The sequence below is a fragment of the Nipponia nippon genome, unplaced genomic scaffold (assembly GCF_047370975.1).
Source record: "Nipponia nippon isolate SJK-2023a ecotype South Korea unplaced genomic scaffold, ASM4737097v1 scaffold_10, whole genome shotgun sequence".
Lineage (NCBI taxonomy): Eukaryota > Metazoa > Chordata > Aves > Pelecaniformes > Threskiornithidae > Nipponia > Nipponia nippon.
In genome coordinates, this window is record NW_028262291.1 from 35,057,059 (window position 1) to 35,077,250 (window position 20,192).

At 43.2% G+C, this 20,192-nt stretch overlaps 2 protein-coding genes across 10 annotated transcripts in view; one reads left to right on the forward strand and one right to left on the reverse strand.

The window, feature by feature from the left end:
- The first annotated feature begins 9,297 nt into the window (after nucleotides 1-9,297).
- Nucleotides 9,298-20,180, forward strand: SRP14 (signal recognition particle 14). 3 transcript variants are annotated; one of them, XM_087746596.1, is made up of 5 exons: nucleotides 9,298-9,588; nucleotides 10,779-10,851; nucleotides 11,483-11,595; nucleotides 12,764-12,796; nucleotides 13,151-14,039. In XM_087746596.1, exons 1-5 carry the CDS (start codon nucleotides 9,553-9,555, stop codon nucleotides 13,238-13,240), a joined length of 345 nt encoding a protein of 114 aa, XP_087602722.1. In that variant the 5' UTR covers nucleotides 9,298-9,552; the 3' UTR covers nucleotides 13,241-14,039. The 3 variants fall into 3 exon arrangements, with proteins under 3 accessions (XP_087602722.1, XP_087602724.1, XP_087602723.1); XM_087746598.1 differs by lacking the exons at nucleotides 9,298-9,588; nucleotides 13,151-14,039 and adding exons at nucleotides 9,963-10,292; nucleotides 18,902-20,180; XM_087746597.1 differs by lacking the exon at nucleotides 9,298-9,588 and adding an exon at nucleotides 10,062-10,292.
- The window catches only part of EIF2AK4 (eukaryotic translation initiation factor 2 alpha kinase 4), a 45,020-nt gene continuing 40,025 nt past the window's right edge, over nucleotides 15,198-20,192 (reverse strand). For 5 of the 7 annotated variants that reach the window (XM_087746589.1, XM_087746588.1, XM_087746587.1 and 2 more), the window contains 4 exons: nucleotides 18,866-18,934; nucleotides 18,203-18,247; nucleotides 16,948-17,072; nucleotides 15,198-15,719 (listed from right to left, as the gene is read on the reverse strand). In XM_087746589.1, the coding sequence (XP_087602715.1) occupies nucleotides 15,665-15,719; nucleotides 16,948-17,072; nucleotides 18,203-18,247; nucleotides 18,866-18,934 (294 nt within the window). In that variant the 3' untranslated portion in view covers nucleotides 15,198-15,664. Of the gene's footprint in view, nucleotides 15,720-16,947; nucleotides 17,073-18,202; nucleotides 18,248-18,865; nucleotides 18,935-20,192 lie in introns of those variants that run through there. The other 2 variants (XM_087746592.1, XR_015702026.1) reach the window with 2 other exon arrangements.

Sequence of the window (20,192 nt, forward strand, 5' to 3'; positions counted from 1 at the left end):
TATTGATCCCCAAGCAGTGAGAATTTGCGGAACCAGGTTCGGAGTCCTGTCCTCCACAGAGCACCGAAATACTAGCTTTCTCCGGACTCTTGTGTTCAAACAGTCCAAAGGCCACCCCGACATGTGCCATCTGACAAATCATGTCATCTGATTTAAATCCAGCGTTTCAATTTGTACACCTTTGAAAGGCATGAAATGCTACCCTTGTCACCAAGCCGACTGGAAAAGCACTCGCCTTGGGAAGAGGGGTGCGTCCCCCGCGCAGTGCTCCGCCACAGCACGCACCAGCAGGCTGACTTGTCACTTTGGCACTGGCCTGGTGCAGAACTGCTAATCTCTCTCAGATTGAAGAGGCTGTTTGCTGCCAAGACTTCTCTGCCAAAAGATAACTTTATAATACTGATAATCAGGCGCCCTGTGATGATAAAATGCCTGTTGCTTGCCCCTGTATGAAGAGTTTCTTGCTGACAAGCCTGCTTACTATGGCAAACCGTTTGTGTTACGGAAAAAGCAGAGCCTTTTGCTGAAAAGTAGCAAAAATCTTATCTTAGCCTGGAAGTGGAGAAAGTGCAATTAATTAATTTGTTTCTGAGTCTGACCTCTACACATAATAGATTTTATAGCACAGCTATATATTGTAATTACAGGATAGAGCAAGCCTATACTGTAGCTTGTAGTTGAGTGCGTAATGAGGAGTGAAAGATTGATGTTCAGTGCGGTCAGATGACTAATACGCTGGTAACAACTGAACTGGTCGAACAAGAGTAACAGGCACCTGAGATAGCATTTGATGTCTTGCTGAATAATGTTGTTGTTTCCTATGTTGATTATCTTCCCCTAACCTGGTAATTAACTTGTCCTAACAGCACTGGGTGCAACACAACATTCAAGACACTGCTGCTCCGTGTGTAGCTGGTGTCATGCCGCTGCTCATCCCTGTGCTCTTTATCCTCCCTCAAGAGCACTATGGGATTTTCCCAGACTGCACACAGTAGGCACAGATATATAAACATGTATGACGAATGTGAGATGCCTTCTGAGAAACTTGCCTTAATGATACTCTTCAATCTTGTCTGGGAAAACAACGCAAGAAAAGATAAAGGTGAGAGAACATCATACCTTGATTGCAAAATAATGTTAGGTAAACTTTAGTGTAAATGAAGCCAGTTTCATTCTGGGAGCATTTTTTTGGTCTTGAACATATCCTTTTTGTGATGTTCTTCATTAAGACCTAGAGCACTCTTCCTCCAATGGAGTTCAGTGGAGTTCTAGCTCTCCTGCCGTGTTCCGATGATGATAAAACACTGTTGGGTCATTATAAGGTTTAAGCACGATAGATGCCCTACATTACTATGTCTCACTGACTGAGCTCTATGCGAAACTTCACTGCATGCTTGGCAGTTTAAGTCCTGGAAATTTTCCTGCTTTTTACTGGCACTATAACCCCATCACAACTTGTCTGAAAAAAAAACCAAACCCAAACCAAAAGGTGGGATTCTTAGGGGAATTTTCCCTTAAAAAAACCACACACACACAAAAAAAATCAACAAAAGAAATCCTTTGATGTGGAGGTTTCTGGCACACTATTCTGTAAACCTAGTGCAATACTTGCATGTCATATCTTCAAGCAATGCCATTCCTGAAGTTTAAAAGCTGTAGGACTCAATTGTCACAGGTTTTTAAGGCTACAGGCAATAACAAAGTAATTGCATTTATAATACCTGCATTGCTTCTGAGAATTTCCTTGGCAAGGTTGCATTTAAGGCTCCGTGAGCTTGATGATTGGCAATAGCTGGGTTACCTGCTACTGCAAGCAGGGGTGACTCACCTGGGATTTCTATAGCCCGAGCACTAACAAAGAGCCTGTGACTTCCAATCTGCCTGGGGCTCCTGTCTGCTGCTCTGTGTGCGTTTGAAGACAACATGTATTCAGAAACGGAGAGGGGGAGGCAGAAATAAAGGGACAGGAATAGCAACAATCTCGGATTACAGTTTGGGTACCTGTGTTTCCTGTTTCTGAGTGATTCCACTCGCAGTTACGATGCTTAGTTTAATCTGCTTTACAGAGCTACCCCCTGCAACCCTTAATCTCGGAAGATGGATTTGAAAAACAAGGCCAGTAAGTGAGGTAGGATTTGGATATGGATGGGGATCGTGAGAGTCAAAGTCTGGCATGGTGGCAAGGGATGCTGCCTGAGTGTGTAGGCAGTAGGAGGGCAGGAGAGTAAGGGCACTCTGTGAGCTGATAAGAGTGGATTAAGGATTTGGCACTGAGCAAGCCATTAGAGGAGAAGGATGTTGTTCAGAAAGGCAGAGTGAGGAATCTCTGCCAATGCTGTTCCCGCCCTAATGAACTGACCACGGCTGGAAATGGTTATCTCAGGATGGTGCTGAAAACCATCTACTAGGATGAACAAGACGTTTTAGGTATTGTAAAAAGGCATGAGTGACTCTTGCTGACACTGATGCTCCAGAAGCACTGCACGTGGGTCTCATTTTCTCTCTCACAGGAGGCAGGAGGAAAGATACAAACTAGTAATGTTCAGCTGCTATTTCAGACCCACTGCCAAGAGGTCCAGGCCGTTTATACGGCAGAGATGCCTTCAAGCCCTCGTTACCTCAGCCTCAGTGCCTCTGCCTCCTCTCCTGCGCTGCCGTCCGCCGGCCGGGGTAGGCACGTGAGGTGTGGGGCAGCGGGGGCAGAGCAGGGAGGCAGGCGGACAGCTCATGTAGAAAACAGTTTTGCTGTGCTTAGATCCTGCAGTTTTTTCTTTCCCCCTATTGTTAAGTGGCATTGAGCACCAGCAAAACAGGAAACCGCTTCCTCCAGCCGCTGACCCAGCGAGCCCAGGGCAGCTGCTGGCTGCACAGAGTGGCCTCCCCACGCCACCCTGTTCCTAGAAAGTGTCTGGACATTTGGAGGAGCCTTAGGGAAGAGCAAGAAATACCAGTAAAGCTTGAGTAAGCAGGTACACTTGGCAGCTCTTACAAGAAGGTAGTCATACTGAAAATATCTAGTGGTAATGGTCAAAACTGTCTCTGTTTTTCCAAAACTAGGGCTTATGGAAGTGAGAGCAATAATGTCTAAGCCAATCCCTGTCACCTCACTCATCTGGTAACTAACTTAATTGTCTCTTTGTTGTGCCGTGCAGCTCTTGTATCAGACATCCTCACTCAGGCTGTGAAGAAACTATTGTTTTACAGGCACTGCAGCTTGTGTTGTGATCCTTAAATCTCAGAAGTCCAGCCAGGTCTCGCTTCGCTGGGCGGCCTCAGCAGAGGCAGGAAACGCTGCTGGTGAGGTGGTAGGTGACCCTTTTCTTCCTGAGAAAGCAACAGCCCACGGTATCAAGAGAATATAGGCTGCTTGGGTTTTTGTCCTTCTGAGGAGACTGCAAATGGAGGATAGCAAAGACCTTGTGGCTTCTTTTCTAATTACACATCCCCTGGTGTTCTCTGATAACAAGGACCATGTCATCCTCCCTGGTGACATTCTGCTGACCTAGAATTCCCAGACTCGTTTTTGGTTTTTGTTTTTTTCTTTTTTAACATGGTGTGATATTCTTCATTCTGTCTCTTAAATACTTACATAGAAAAAAAAATCCTGTAACCTCACTGGGAATGTCTGGTGGAAATTTTTCACAATTGCATTTCTGTGTTTCTGAAAGTAGGACACATCGACGTGAAAGAAATGATGCTCAACCCAATCTCTGTCACCTCATTACTCTTGAGCTCCAACTTAATTACCTCCCTGATGCTTTGCACAGCTCTTAACCAGACATTCTGTGTCTGCTTAGAAATCTGCCATACAAAATGAAGTGATGACTAGATACCCTCTTCCTTCTGGAGAGATGAGCTGTGAGGTTTGGTAAATATCATTTCTAGAGCACCTAGAAGGTGTATCATATTGTACAGGCCTGATCCTGCACCACTGGAGTTCACAGATGACTTACAAGAGCCACTAAAACCACGCTGAAAGCTCATATCACAAAACTGGTTTAAAGATAATAGCAAAGTTTTAACCCCAATGAATTTGTGGTTTATAGTTTACAGCTCCAAAGACAGAATTACGTTAACAGCTCCCAAATTCTGACCTCCTGTATACCACTATGGCTGTATTGATGCCAGTGGGATTGCAAGGAAGAAGAATTTGATGGTTTATTTTCAGAATGTCTTTGAGTCTCTTGTGTGAAAATTCATACCCCCAAGGTGGAGGGGACATACCTGAACGCCTTGTCAAACTTACTCCTGGTTCAAACACAGACCAAGGTCTGCCATTTGAGTCGCCCTGTAACCCTCAAAAAATGTAAGTAAAAGTGAGGTGTACACTGAAAATTAATTGCACATCCCTAAAAATTTAAAATACATTACTTTTAAGAGTAACAAATAATATGAGGTATAACTACCAAGATATTATAATTTTGGCCATGGAGAAGATAAACTGGGAGTTCAACCACAGCACACATCTCAGTGTTGTAAGGATATCAGCACATTCTGATACATTTTTGTTTGTTTCTATACGAGTGTCTCATTTATCTGGGCTCAAACCCGATGCTATTGTTAAGTCGCTTCTAAAGAAGCGACTGCCACGTGGTACAGCACTCTCGGCCACGCAGTCTCCAGTTCACGTAGGTGTGTACAGTGCGGGGTTTCTTCCCAGCGGCGGCAGCAGGCAGCTGCCGACTGAGAACCGGAGAGGCTGCCGGAGGAGAGCAGCAGCGGGGACAGGACAGCTCAGCTGTGTCACCTCGCAGGTGCATTCCTTCAGAACAGGCTGTTCTTACACTTCCCTCTGCTCTGCTTGCAACTGAAAGTTATCGGGACAAATGTACCTTCAAAACACAGTGCGGATGCCCATACTGCATCTCTCTTTTTTTTTTTTTTTTTTTTTATCTGACCGTTTTACTGCAGTGTTTTGCATTGGTTTTAGAGGTCTGTGAGACTGTGTTTTGTTTGCCATGTCCTTCAAAAGTAAACACATCTGGCGACACGTTGCTGCTTCTCCCTAGGCCCTTCCTCATACTCAGTGAGTTAATTGAATTGCCTCTTTAATTCCACCATTCCCAGAGGTGTGTTGCGCACTACGGCATTTTTCATGGATTCATAACGTACTTGTCATTGCTGGGATGCACTCTCTCTGCTCCATCGTCCCCAGGGTGAGCTGTGCCGCAGGGTGTTCCTAGAGAGCACAGATGACACCATCAGTTGTACAGATGACACCATCAGTTGTACAGATGACCAGTTCAGCATCTGGGCTGCCTTTCTTTTGGCCTTTTTTCCCCCATTTTTTTTGTGAGACGGGGGCTTGTCACAAAACCATTTTGAGCATGTGTGAGACACTTAACAATACAGTAAATACACATCCCTTATCTTCCCTGACAGAGAAGCTTTCTAAAATCTGGATGGTACTTCAAAACCATGAAGCCCTTTTCCAACAAACAATCTTTTTGTGTCTCACTCCAGATAGGCTTTGGTTTTCACTACAATAGTAATGTGGTGCACTGGAGTTTTAAGAAACGTATCTCTATCTATTTCCTGGTCTCCCTCACAAAATATAAATCACCGCTAACATTGCTATTACAGAATGAAACTCAGTGCCTGTTGAACTCAAGGTTACACTTAACCTATCTTTGAAACTCATTTTGTGTAAATAAAACATAATATTAAATAAAATAGGAGGAATTCACTAAGATGAACAGGAATGCTTAGGAAAGAGCTCAGGGTACATGAACTGGTTCCTAAGAAATGAGAGAACACCTCCTGTTTCTTGTGGAAAGCTGCTCTCTGGAAGCCGGCCTTCTCACCAGGGGCTCAGCAGCTTTCTGGTGGCATATCCTGGTCTCAGAAAGATCTTTCTAAAATGCCTTGTTTAGTTCTCTGTCTGGACCTACAAGGTATCCAGAATCTCCCTCTTTTGCATGGTTACCAGCTGATCAGGCAAAGAATACCGCTTTGTGCACGTGTATCATCTGTCTTGTTCAGCAGCTCTCCGATCCATCGTTCCCTTGTATGTCCTTTACTTCTTTTCACAAGGGACACATAAAGAAGGTTAAGACCTGATCTGGGGACTGACATTCACCGGTACCCATGTAACCTGCTAATTGCTTTGTTGGAAATCTACCTACCACTGGAAAAAAGAGTAACTATTCACTGCTGTAGTCAGAACTTTTCTTCTTTATTTCCCTGGCACAGAGCTTGGCGATGTTTTGGTAGCTGTTCCAGGGTTAATTGTCTTTCTGCCCAACCAGCCGCTGTTAAATGTTGGCTCTCGAAGGCTTTTCCTTTGCCCATTAATCTCAGATCTGGTGAGGCCAGTAAGGCAGTGAGGTGTGCATCTCTGTTTTTACAGTGCTAATGACAGACTTGTAAGGGGGGGGGGAGGCTGTTACTGGGGTTTTGCTATAACACTGGCTCTTTTTCCTGTGCATAGCTATACTTTGACGTGGTATGCTTGAACTTACAGATCAAAGAGAATTACCAGAATGATCCGCTTGTGAATTGCGGGCCATTATCTGTTATTAACTCATCTTGAGCACTGTGGTGAGCAAACTGTAATTTACAGTATGTTATTACATTTCTGCTCACTGTGGTGTGCAGCAGCTGAATGTGTGTGTGTGATAGCCCATAACGAGAAGTAATCTTTTCTAGCTAATTCAAAGAGGTCTTTGCCAACCTCTACTAAGGTTGAACAAGAATTTAATTTACTTCTAATAATTTTGTTTTTCTGCTTCCTGCCCCTCCCACCACATTTAGGAGACGAGAAGGTTTCACCTTCTCTGTTTCTCTTCAGTACACGCTTGCTTCCAGGAAAACTTGGAAGCGCAGCAACAACCTCCTCCAGTTCTCTGCCAGATTTCCTTCAGGATTTAATGATTCAGGTGGCTTCATTTGCGAAATTTTTGCCAAAAAAAAGTAGTTCTCTACTGACACCATATAATAAAGTTGAGCAAACAGGAGGGCTGGTAGGAGACTTATTTTTATTGCCTGGCTCTAGTCACGTGACAGCTCAGATTACAAAATACTAATACCCCTGCCAACTCTCAGGATCCACCAATTCCTCTTGCTACTGTTTTAATCCAACCTGTCTTTTCTTTTTTTTCTCCCCCCCCCCCCTTTTTTTTTTCTGAGGGCAGGGGGTGAAGGGGAAGGCATTAGACTGGGGCAGGAGATAGAGTGAAAGGCAAGTATATCATGATTGGGAGTATCCCTTTAGCTCCTTCAGTGTTTGTTCAGCACTTTTTCGCCAGCTGAATAGCTTATTCCCTCTGAGTGTTGGCAGCCTTTGGCAAAAGTAAAGCAATGTCAGCATTCCCCTGTTCCATCCATTTTTTTGAAAAGAATCGTTAAAAATATTCCATTTTCACCTTGTTTGTAAGTTGTGATGAAGGCTTCTCCCCCAATTAAATTGTGACATTCTGGCTTGAAAAACAACTTCAAGATCAGGAAGATAAGCTAACACACACACACACACACACACAAATCCTCCTTCTTTCTTACGGAAAGAAGTTCAGCAATCCAGTGGAGCCACTTCTTTTATTAGCAGTGAGACAAATATATTTTCAGAAAAATTGCTGATAAAACAACCGATTTGAAAAATGTAAACGTTATGCAACTCTGGAGTTCTTCACAGTGGTTTCCCCTTTGTCCCTTCTTCTGGCATACAGCAGAACCAGCAGCTTTGGTGTTAGGGGTTCCTGCGAGGAATCTACCCAGATAGGTAGATGCCCAATATCTTTGTACAGTCTCTGATGCCACCGATACCTCAGCTACATTAAGGTGGGCACGACTATGTCCTCAGCGTACCGAAGGCACACCTCAGCAACAGAAGTAGCTCCTAATAGTGGGTTGAGATTTTTGTGCAAAAGGGGAAAAAAAACTCCACGGTGCTCATCCCACAGGCATTGATGCTTTTTGTTGCATAAAAGGTATAGAGAACAACTACGTATCTTTCTCCACCTTTACGAAAGAAGAGCGGTGGTGCAGGGAGGTTAGGAGACCAGTTCAAGGCAACACAAGACTTCTCTGGTGAATTCAAGAGTCAGAATTCAGGTGAGAGCTGTAGTCCCCATGTTTCAGCTACGAGACCACGCATCTTCTCTTTTGGCAAGCATGAGTGGAAATGCACTTCTGCCTTCCAGTGTCTGTGACCATGGTAGTTTCCAAGGGGGAGTATGCTGCAATTGTTTTAGTTTTTGCATTTCTGCTCTTCTTTCACAAGCTGCCTATAAAAATCTGCAATGCTATTGCATCGTCCTCCTTCAGAGCTCTCTTGAAAACACAACCCTACTCTGATTTCTGACAAAACAACCTCTTGTAATTAGGAGTTTGTTATGGCTGCTCCTGCAACCCGGCAGGGTTAGAGGAAGTACATGTCAGCAATGGCTCCTTGCATCCACCTGTCTTCACTTGTTGTGGATGCTGACTGCAAGCTTTTAGGGGCAGGGACCGTCACTTTCCACTATTGTACAAGGCCTGTCAGTACTTCTGACCACAGCACCGATGACGGCCTCATAGAACGCCCGTTTTCAGAAGACTTAAATAACATATACTCCTCTCTTCAGTTTTTATGAGGTTTTTAATGCTATGAGAAACAATGGAATTTATTTTTCTGAAGTCTTTCCTCTTCAACTGCAAATAATACAAGTGCAAAACCATCAGGAAGATAATACCATCCACAGTTAGGGAAAGGCAGTGTTGGATCTCTACGCTTCCTTTGACTCCAGCATAATGGAGTTAATTTAATAAACTGATAGATTTTGATAAACCGTGGCCGTGTTGTGATGACCTGCTTCTTGGGTATTTGTTGCCTTGTTCTTCAGGCAGTTTCATTTCTGTGTGTGCGATCACAGCACCCTCTACTGCCTCTTGCTTAACCGGCAAAAGGACAGCGAATGATCGCAAACTCTAAAAAAGGACTTTTGGAGCGACTAGACTCTCCGATTATGAAGTGTTGTTTTATATATTAAAAAACACCCCCGCCACGAGAAATGATAACGCCAGAAGGCATTTCACTTCTGTCTAGAAAGCAGTGCTGAGCTCCTAAATGAACAGTATGAATTCCTCAGGGGCTGAAGCACCCATCAGCCTGAGAGCAGTTTTCCCCTTAAGGGACTATCTTCCACTTTTGTTATGTCCGTGGAGGAAAAAATAAATCAATTTTCCTAGTGAGAAACATGAAAAGGCACTAGATGAAATGCTGCTTCTGTGTGCTCCCAGGTCAGCTAACCTGGGCCTGACAGAAAACCCCCTTTCCAGCACCCGCCCCTCAGGACCTTCAGGTGTGGTGGCCCTGCAGTGCCCTCTCGCCCCACCCAGATGCTGCTTCTTGTACAAATCTCAGGGTGTTGTTCACGTACCCTCCAACCACACCCTCCAGGCCTTCGGCCGGTCACACGCGCCAGGACCCTTTGCACCGCCGTTTCAGCACGTCACTGGCAATGACGGCCGCCGCGGTTCTGTGCTCACGTGAAGCCAACGTGGCGGCTTGCGAGCTCTTCGGGCGACCTCAAACCGCCGCTCCACCAGCGGGAAGCAGGCGGCCAGGGCCGGCTCATGACCCCCCCGCCCCGCCATCGGCGCGGCGCCCAGGCAAGCGTCCTGCTTCTCGGCCGGCCGAGCGCGGCCGCCCCCTCGCAGGCCGCGGCTCAGGCCCCGCGTCCCGGCCGCCCCCCGTGAGGTGGGGGGGGAGGAGGGGAGGCGCGGCCGCAGGGACGCGGCCGCCGCACGAACGCAGCGCTTCAGGAGGAGCCGAAATCCCCGCGCGCTCGTCGGGGCTGCGCGCGCGCGCCAGCGGTGCGCCTGGGGAAACCCCGCGCTGCGGCCGGTACCGGACAGCCGTGGGGGGGGGGGAAGAGGGGAGATAACGGCGGCGGCTGCAGAGCCGGCCTTTTCCGCCGGCCGCAGCCGCGCCTCGGATCAGGCACCGGCTGCTCCTCCCCGGGGCGGCACGGAGGGAGGGGCGGCGCGGGCAGGGGCCGGGACCAGAGGCCACGTCCGCCGGCCGCCTTCGGCCGCGGGGCGGGGCCGGGGCGGGCGGCGGCGGCGGCGGCACGGGGCTGACGTGGCGCTCTCGGCCGCGGGGCGGGGCCTCCCCGCCGCGCCCCGCCCCCCCAGCGCAAGGCGCTCTGCGCCCGCTCCGTTCTTCGAGCGGCTCGGGGGCGTTGCCGTGTCCGCGGGCCCGCCTCGTGCCCTGGCGCGCCTGCGTGCGTGCGCGCGCGCGCGGCGTTTCCGGGCGGCGGCGGCGGCGGCGGCGGCGGCGGCGGCGCAGGATGGTGCTGCTGGAGAGCGAGCAGGTGGGGCTGCTCGGGCGGCGGGTGGCCGCCGGCCGCGCGGGGTGCGCCCGGTGCCGGCCGCGGGGGGCGGGCGGGCGGAGGGGGGCCCCGCGGCCCCGGGGTGCGCCAGGCCCGCGCAGGGCCGTCCCCACGCCTGCCTCGGCGGCGGGGGAGGGGAGCGAGCGGCGCTGTGCCGGGTGCCTTGGGCGAGGGAGGGCAGAAGCGCCGGGGCCGCCGTAGGCCCGGGGAGTTCAGAGCTCGCGTTCCCGAGTCAGAACCTCGGGCTGGACCGGCCCCGGCCGGGACCTCGCGTCCCGCAGCTTCAGCGTGGGGGAACCCGGGCGCTCCCCTCTCCTGGGTGCTTACTCCCGCGGAGCTGGGAGAGCCCGGCCGGTGGGAACTGCGGGGGCGGCTCCCCGGGCGGCGACTCGCTGGGCTGCTCGGGGAGAAGGAATACTCGCCTGTGCGGTGGCCTCCAGCCAAGGATGGGGTCTCTTTCTCTTGCAGTTCCTGACAGAGCTTACCAGGCTCTTTCAAAAGTGCAGAACTTCGGGGAGTGTTTTCATAACGCTGAAGAAATGTAAGTTTTAAGTCAGTTACTGGATTAAAGAGGTGCTCATCTAAATCAAACTTAGTGTTGGTAGCGTGTATTTGAAAAGATGCAGTTGTAGTTCAGAGTATCTGAAAAGAAGAGTAGTTGTATGGACAAATCAATCATCTTAGCTGCAGTACTAATAACCTTGAAGCAAGACTGTATTTCACACTGCAGAAAATATTGGGACTTCCTAACTGTTAAACAGTAATTGGAAATCCTTAGAGTTCTATAAAAGGAGAATTACAGTGTTGCTTTTGCGTGTTTATGTCTCTCTGGTTTCTGGCTAGCTCGCACTACTTGAGAAGTCAAGTGTCCTAGGCCGCCGTTTGACATGCATTTAAAACAGACTGCTGCTGAGGCAGGCAGTTTGTACAGCATGTCAGGGCAAGGATTTACATTTTTTTTTTTCCTGGCAGATGTACTTTATGGAATAGATCCTTCTGGGGTTACACAGGAAGGCGTCTGTGAACACTTTGGCGGCCATGTCGGTTCAGATGGCCTTAAATTCCAAGGTGTTTTACAGGTCTCCTCAGCAGCAATTTTTAACATCTCATGTCAGGAGGAATCTGGTGATTTTAGTGAAATATGAATAAACATTCTCTGTCTTTCAATACAGATGATGGCCGAACAAAACCAGTCCCACGCAAAGGCCACGTAGAAAGTTTTGAACCAGCAGACAATAAGTGTCTTCTAAGAGCAACTGATGGAAAGAAGAAAATTAGCACAGTGGTAAGTGACAACTTTGGATTAGAAAGATCAGTGGCCCTACTTGTCTTTTATTTAATGCCCCATATTTTAAGTGAAATTTGTCTTTCCATGAATTTCATGAGAACTACCCTCTTAATTCCAGAGAAACCATATGGTAGCTAAACACACAGCTGAAGTTGGGATGCAGAAGCGTCATGTTTACCTGAAGTCGTAATGCTTACACTCAGCATTTCAGATGGGACAGTTGATTGATAGTTTTGCTCTGTATGCTAGATTTTGCTTCAGAAAGAATGGTGCTGCAGGACAGCAGAAAGGGACTCTGCCTGTTTTCACCAACTGTGGCTGTTGTGTTTTGAGTCAGGTGAAATTGTTTGGAAGGGAGGGGGCAACTGCTTCTGGGACGTGGGCAGAAGGACGCAGGGCAGATATGGAACCTGTAGTATGAAGACAAATGGTATGGCTCCAAGGAGAAGAAAGGTCCTGCACGCCTACACCCAGGCCTCAGGTGCCTGCCAAAGGGGTAGTTCCCGATAGACCTCGATGGAATTACTGAAGGTTCTTGCAACCCAGGGAAGAACTGAATGTTCCCAGACTGTGAAACAGTAGGAAAGGGATCCTTGTTTCCTGGCAAGAATGTGTGGACCTGGGTAGGCTCTCCTAAGCTGTAATCTTGCTTAGCATACCTATTTTTTTTTTTTCATTTGCGGAGCTATTTGTATTTCAGGAAATGTTAATTAAAAGTTGAAAACCCAATTTGTGTTTACTTTGAATGAGAGATGGGGAAAGGCTTTGGCTGACAAGCTCTCCTCTGTGATGTAACCCAAGGAAAAATGTTACTTTGAGAAATAGGTGAGAGAGTCTGGGCTGCAACATATTTTTATGGCCCTACAAGTAAATAAAACCTTCCTTAGAATGTTTCCTCACATCTCTTCCATTTGAAAACACATGGATTTGGGACGAATGGCCTCCAGAGGATTTTGTTAATCAACAAGTAAGGAGTGTTTTCAGTTTTCTAAATCAGTGAGGTCCTATGACATACCAGTACAGCCTACCTACCGCTGAATGTGATGAGTCGATCCAACCGCTGCTAAAAACGCTAGATGGTTACTGGTGGGTAAACATGTACTGATACTTGGTTTGTAATAGAAGCCAGTGTTTTCTTGGTTAACCTCCAGTCTTACTTTTGTAGGTGAGCTCAAAGGAAGTAAATAAATTCCAGATGGTAAGTAAGTTTTGTATGCTTTTTATCTTCCTTTTCTGTAGGTATTGGGGAGTGGTCAGTAGGAAGCGCTGGACAGCTGTGAATGGGTTGACTCAGTGCTGGACTGGCATACAGATTAACCTTAAAATACCCACCTGTCTGCATTTATTAAAAAAACGCCCAAACGGTTGTATTTTATCTAACTTTCTGCATTGGTTTAGAAACAGTAGATGCCCAGTGTAGGGTGTAAGAAAGAGCATGATTCTCTAACTGAGAAAATGCAGATACCTATTCATTAGCAATATGTGAAATGTTACTTCTAGTATATTGTCACTTAAGTATTTGTTCTTTTAATGGTTCCAATTGTTGTTTCAGGCATATTCAAATTTGCTGAGAGCTAACATGGATGGCTTGAAGAAAAAAGACAAGAAAAGCAAAAACAAGAAGAGTAAAGCAACACAGTGATGGAATAGTGTCCTACCATCACTATAACAGACTTGACCCTTGCTCAAAGCAAAGTCCATTTCTTTTTGAGTTACCACTTGTCTTTGGCTTTCCTTCCAGCAGGATACTGGAATGTGATCCGTACTTTTGTTTAAACTGAGAGAAGGTGCTTTCTGTGGATTGTTGTATGGCAGGAGTATTTACAGGGTTACGCTGAAATAGCTTTACACTCAGCTGCCAACAATTTTTGTATGTATACTGCTGTTTGTTTTGTATTATACAAGTGGGCAGTGTAAAACCTGTTTGGGGGGTAACAGGGTGAAGAGAAATGCACCGTACCAGGAGCACAGTAAGACTGGAGCAGGAGTCTCAGTGACAGATGCCCAGCTTTACAGATAAGCCTCAGTAGTACTAGGGAAAGTGGGTGCCAATGTATTACCAGGAACAGCAGCTTTCCTGTTTCTTATTCTGAGGGACATGTCTACATGATGCAGTGCGGATATCCTTAAGGCAGCCAGCACAGCGCTTGAGTGCTTGCAGAACCAGGCAGCTGTGCCTTTGCTCCATGCTGATCCAGCTGTGCTGACCCTGGCTCAGGGTGGGGGGAGGGCAGGACTCTGCATCATGTTCCCTTCAGATATGGCTTAAAAATGCTCATGTCACCTGAACTCTTTTTTTTTTTTTTTTAAAAAGCTTCATCCTTCAGTATAGTCAGGGATCTGAATTTCCCCATACTTCACATCTTAAAGTAGCTCCTTCATATGAGCAGATGCAAAAGGTGAATACTTAATTGTTCCTATTAAACACAATGAGAAATGGATTTGGTTGTAATGAGTGATGTGACTTGTCTTGGTGAATTGCTAGGAATGGTACAGTTATCTGTGCCTTTAGGACTGCCTCCCCTGATGCTACTTTGTGTGTTGCTGTTACAACTTCCACAATTCTCAGAAGTTCTTGGGTTTGTCTTTAAAGTTACCTCTTTACATATTTTAACTTTGCCCTCCTCTTTACTACAAGAAAGGGGCAGAAAAAGTAAGTTAAGTATTTCTTAATGCAATGAGTCTGCAGTGCTAAAGGCAATCATTTGAGTTAGAGAAAGAAACGGGGGTAAGCTTTTTAAACAGAAAGAAACGGGGGTAAGCTTTTTAAACAGAAGGTACCACGTGGGGAGGGAGGGTAAACATCAGTGTATTTCCAAAAATCCCAAACTTTTCAGTTTTACTGAAAAGTAAAACTTTTATATTTATATTATTTTATTATATTTATTATTATTATTATATTTAATTTATTATTAATATATATTTAATTTATATAATTATATTATATAATTATATTATTTATATTAATATATATATTTATAATTATTTATAATTATATATATTTATAATTATTTATAATTATATTATTTATATTAATATATATATTTAATTTATTATTAATTATTATATTATATTTATTATTATTTTATATTTATATTATTATTTATATTTTATTATATTATATTTACATATAATACTCCAGTATTATATGTAGTTTGATGTGAAATATAATGCATAGTTAACTATGGCTGCTGTAACTCATCTTCAGATTTGCTCAACTTTACTTTTCCTGATGGGGCTGTGTTACAGTTTAGCTTCAAGAAGATAATTTTAAGATTCCCATCATTACTATGACTTTAACTTCAAACTTAATCTGACTACCCATGTGAAGAAAGCTAGTTTCAAGCTTTAATTGTGCCTCTGTTTCTCTTAACAGTCTTAGGTTTAGGTGCTTTAGGTATTTAGTTCTTCCTGTATCATGTCTTACTTCATCTCCCAGGAAGCTGCTGCTTGATCTGAATGCAAAAAGTACAGGCAGGACAAGCATAGGCAGCCAGGCTTGCAACAACTCTATCAGCTTGAAATCTACCACCTTTTATATAGAAATTAAAACAGTAGGATTAAAAAAAAAAAAAAACACACAAAAAGCTTGTAATAAATATTTCAAGAAGGCTCAGTAGCCAAACCTTTTATTACATAAAAACATTTCTTCAAAAAAGTTTAAAATGGTTTGTTAGAGTTGAAGGTAATTCATCCTCTCTAATCCTTGAACTGAGTTTCTCATTTCAGTACTACTGTTGCATACTGACATACAAGGCATTCTGAAACAATTAAAAAAGTAGTTTTACACCTGCACAGTTGATCATCTCTTTTGTGGCATAAGGGGCAAGAATTACATGATCATATATAGCTGTGGCTGTGGTCAGACTTGCTCCCTAATTGCCTATAAAACATCATTTCCACTTTTTGACATAAATTCACAGCTTTATATTACACATGAAATTCAATCTGGACACATAAAAAGGCATTAGTTGCCTGTCTTGCATTATTACAGCTTTTTGAAATTCCTTTTGACAAAACGCTGTTGTCTGTTAGTAAAAGCATCCCATAAAAGATGCTTTAAGCACTAAAACAGAACCTTGTATTCCTCTCGGTAACTGTACAGGATAAGTGCAGGAACCCTGCCGAGGGAAGGAAAAGAGAGACTTTTTAAACTCTGAAACTGCAAGTTCAAAATCTACAATACCTGTGGCAAATCTTAGCAATAAGCTAACAGCAAAGTTTCAGTAGAAAAGCAGTTAAGTTTTAGTTCCTTTGGCTGTGACTGCAATTTTCCCCTTCATTCTCTTTCCATTTATCTAGCCTGTTCAGTTTTCATTCAGTGATCTCAAGGCTTATGGCTAAGCAGCATTCTGTGTGCAGGCATCAAATGGGAAAAGAAGGCTTCGTCAGGAACTGCCTTACATTCACACCCAACACTGCAGGGAATATTATTCATATATAGTAATTGGGTTCTGTTGCTCACAGCCTTGCAAGCCACAGGATAAAAAAAAAAATGTTGTACTTGGTATTCAGTTGTCTTAGTAAACATTAGCAAACCTGAAGCAATTTTGCTGCATCTCTAACAAAAAGGAATCAAAGTCAATTTTTAGTCTCATTTAAAGGTTAAGTAGTACCTTCAAGCTAAACATAGAGGTTTAAGAAAATGTATTATAAATGAAACCCACAGTAGGACATAAATACCCAGGTCTCACTTAACTGTACCAGTACATGCAAGAGTTGAAAATTTGAGGCTTAAAACTAGATGGGCCCAGACTATCTGTTTCCGGCTTACCAGAATCCAACAAGGAGATTACAAGTTGAACATAAATGTTTTTATGCTTAGAAAAGAGAAATGGGCTTTACTGTACATGCTGGGAGAGCATGCACTGTGTTTGCTTAAAGCTGGGCAGTCTGTCAGCTGTGCCAGATTCCCATCTTATTCCTTCAAAGCAGGAGCAATTAAATGTGCTTGTGAGTTTTAAAAAGCAAGCTGAGTCCTCCCCATGAGAAAAGAGGGTTACTATGTAAGTAAAATAACAGTATACCTGAATGTATATCGTAGTTTGCTATTCAGTTTTATGAACAAAGCAGCAAATAAGATAACAGTGGGAATACATTTTAGAATTTCTTGAAAAGGCTTGTAAAAATGAAGAATTTATATGGCCAAGAATTGACATTTTACTACAAGTGAGGATTAGATGACCAGCAGACTCTTCCCATAGTACTCAAGGAACTATACACATTTCCTGAATATTTTTTTTTGCTCAGGGAAAGGGGAGGACAAATTAAGAGCAGCTTATTTAGTAAAGTTTGAATGCAGAAGTAATTGAGATGTTTTATGTACCTTTAAGAGCTTAACAAATTTACCTCTTTTCCATTTTGATACTGTAAATTTCATCACAAATCGCTTGTAAGTATGAACATCTCTGTTTTGGCCATCGTGACATCAGTTGTCTCACAGTAGCATCAAAGGCTTGTCTGTCTCCACCAAACTAGGAAAAAAAAACGACAAGGAACTACGATAGTCTTACATTCTCTTGTGAAGGAAATATTTCTCCCAATAGGATTCAGTCTTCTGAACATTGTGTGATGTCAATGCTCCTTAATTAAACGTTTCAAACAAAATTCATATGAACAACATATGCAACTTGATTTTTAGGTTTTTTTTTTTAAGAAAATGTATGAAGAATTTAGTGATCGGTTTCTTTACACAGTTTAGCAATACAAAGGCATAAGCAATGAAAAGGGCTCAATCAGTTTTGCAATGCTGGATAGAATATAAGAACTGTGGTGTAAAGGTGGTCAAAAGTGAATGACGCAAGCTGATAGTATGCCTTTTTTTTTTTTTTTTTTTTTTAAGTAAAAGATGATTAACCATCTCCATGATTTGGATAGACTGGATGAACTAAGTATTTTGAAAATATTTTCAAATGTTTCACTGGGGTCTGATTACCAGTCAAGCACTGCTTCAGAGCAGCAGATGAAAGTACTAAATCCACTTTCAGGCAGGGTGCCACTCTTGAGTTTGTTTTTTTGGGGGGTGGGGAGGCATCCATCTCTCTAGTAAGAACATCTGACTTTAAAGCTACTGCTGTCATTGGAGGAAAGAAAAGAGTTTTGTCTGTGGTCTGTTTTTTCCCCCTCATCGAGCAGTTTCTGAGTTGTTAAAGGTGTCAATATAATACTTACACATCCTCTTTTTATCTTGGCTTCACTAAGAGATGTTTCAGCTACTGTACTCGCAACAACTGCCTCTGTATTTTGGGTCCTCTTTCATTAACAGTTTCAAGAAACACCTTTGCTGAAACTGCTATTAAAGCTTATTGGTTTCTGAAAATGAGCAGTAAGACGTAACTTCAGTTAACTCTTCTTGGGAAAAAACCTAGAGCTTTGGATTAGGACTTCCTAATGGTGTCTTGCGTAACGGGCATTTGACAAAAAGATTCTTCTAGCCTCAGTCAAGCTCCTTGGGTACAAAAATCCTTCCAAGTTTTAAAACCTAATTCAAACTCCTTGAAGAAGAAAAACTACAATGGGTGAACTTTACATTCCACTTCATTAGGAACAGAATTTACCATCTATTGTTCAATTAGAGTTTTGGTGGCAATACTCAATTGCTTACCTCTAATGATAAGAAGTGTATCACAGTTGCTTTTGGCAGATCTACCTGTAAAAATATAAAGAAATCAATACTTAACAGTTCTTCTATTATCAGTTTGCCAACTAGAGATTAGCTGTACTGAAGGGAGTCAGACTTTTTGATTTCCCAAGAAGCACTCGTGCTGATAGAACTGGGAATTTACCGAGGTTTTAAGCATTTTAAACAAATAGTTCATGACGGATTCCATTATGGAAAGCTCCAAATAGGCACAGGCAAACAGGCAGTACGTTTCCTGAAAAGCGTATACCATTTTAAAGTCCTTTGTGACATTGTCAGCAAAGTCTAAAAGCTATATACAAACAAAAGCTATGTTGGTTTAAATGTAAGAACAAATCTAGGAGGAACAAGTTATTAAATCTACCACAGTAGTTAGCATAAGTACAGTTTAAGAATTTACAATTAAATACTTGTTACATTTTGTTCTATGCAACTGTCCAATACACACAATTTGAGATAATTTTCAAGTATTAAAGAAACATGCCACGGGTCTTATTTAACCAGAAGTTTGGTTCATTTGGTATCTCTAAAGTGAGGCTATTGGCAGTTGTTTGTTCCAGATAGCAACTGCATCATCCAATTCAATTAAGAATTTGAAATTAATTCAGGCTTCTGCCAAATACTTACTGCTAAAATCTCAATCTCACTTGTTTTCTGTTGCAGGCTAGAAATGAACGTCTGAAGTTTTGTTTGCACCTGGCAACAAAAGATAGGCAAAAGTAAAATACATTGCTTCTGTGACACAGGCTGGGAACATTTATTTTCTGTTTCATAGATGATGAGAACAGAGAGGCTGCTCCTGATACAAGATGTAGAACTACATCATATTTAAACTAAAATTCACATTTAATATAATTTTCAGTAACAATTCCACAATAATCCTTGATGAGTAGACAGGAATGAGACTGGGGCTGAGTCACTCTTGCAGCAACGGTCAAGACTTGATAATACCGGTACTGTACTAAAGCAGATAGAACGGCGCATTACAACGTGAATTCTTGCATATGTAGTAAAAACTGCCTTTCTGTTTCTGGGTGTTAGATAACTTTTCAGAGGAATGTGAGAACCTGTGACTGGATACATCAGTCATCAATTCTCTCTAGCTGAATAAGGACGACTGATTTGAAAGCCAAACCAAAGTATGGGTCATGCCTTGTAACACGGTCTTCCAGAGCAAGCTACTAATCCTGCAAAGGTAGCACTTTACAAATACAGTTGCAGCCTTGCACTACGTAGTTTTTTGTACCTTGGAAAGATGCTTTTACATATTAAAAACCTGAAAACAGCAGGTCTGTTTAGCTCAAAGCTCAGAGAATAACATCCACTTCTTTATTTGGATTCTGAGAACTATTTATAGGGGGGATTTTTTTGTTGCACACCTAAATTTGGACTGAAAAGGGGATAAGATTACAGTTCTGTTTTACCATGTACTCTAAATTTAATTTTGAGGCCAATAATCCTAAATGAACAAACTCTGATGTTTGTTTCTAGCATAATTTAATCTTTTCTACATTATTATAATATCACATTTTAGGCAGGTTGTTTTTTTTTTTTGATCTGCCATTTTTTTCTTAGGCCTTTAGTTTGAGACAACATAATGAAATACATAGAGTACCTGTAACAAACATATTACCAATTAGAAGTATGCTGAACTTGCACCTTTAAACACACTTCAGCATTTATTTAAAAAAAAAAGTGGAAATTCCAGAACCATGGTTGCTACTGAAGTAAGATTTCTAGTATGTATGTACAATGATGGCTGAGCCACAGTGTCACAGATAATCCCCAAGATCGAAAATGTTAAAAAAAGGTAGTCTTTGCCTTCAACCTTTTGTGTTGTTCGTAGTCTATTTTATGAATAAAGAATAAACAGGATGTATTTGTGTAAGTTAGGTGATAGTGAAAATATGAATTCTACCATTCCTTAACTTTTAAGGATCACTTCTTAATACTT

Excerpts from the sequence above, each read along its gene's own strand:
- SRP14 (XM_087746596.1), top strand. The coding sequence starts at position 9,553 with ATGACCCCCCCGCCCCGCCATCGGCGCGGCGCCCAG. Across the intron at positions 9,589-10,778 it reads GCCATCGGCGCGGCGCCCAG|TTCCTGACAGAGCTTACCAG; the intron begins GCAAGCGTCCTG and ends TTTCTCTTGCAG. Across the intron at positions 10,852-11,482 it reads TTTCATAACGCTGAAGAAAT|ATGATGGCCGAACAAAACCA; the intron begins GTAAGTTTTAAG and ends CTTTCAATACAG.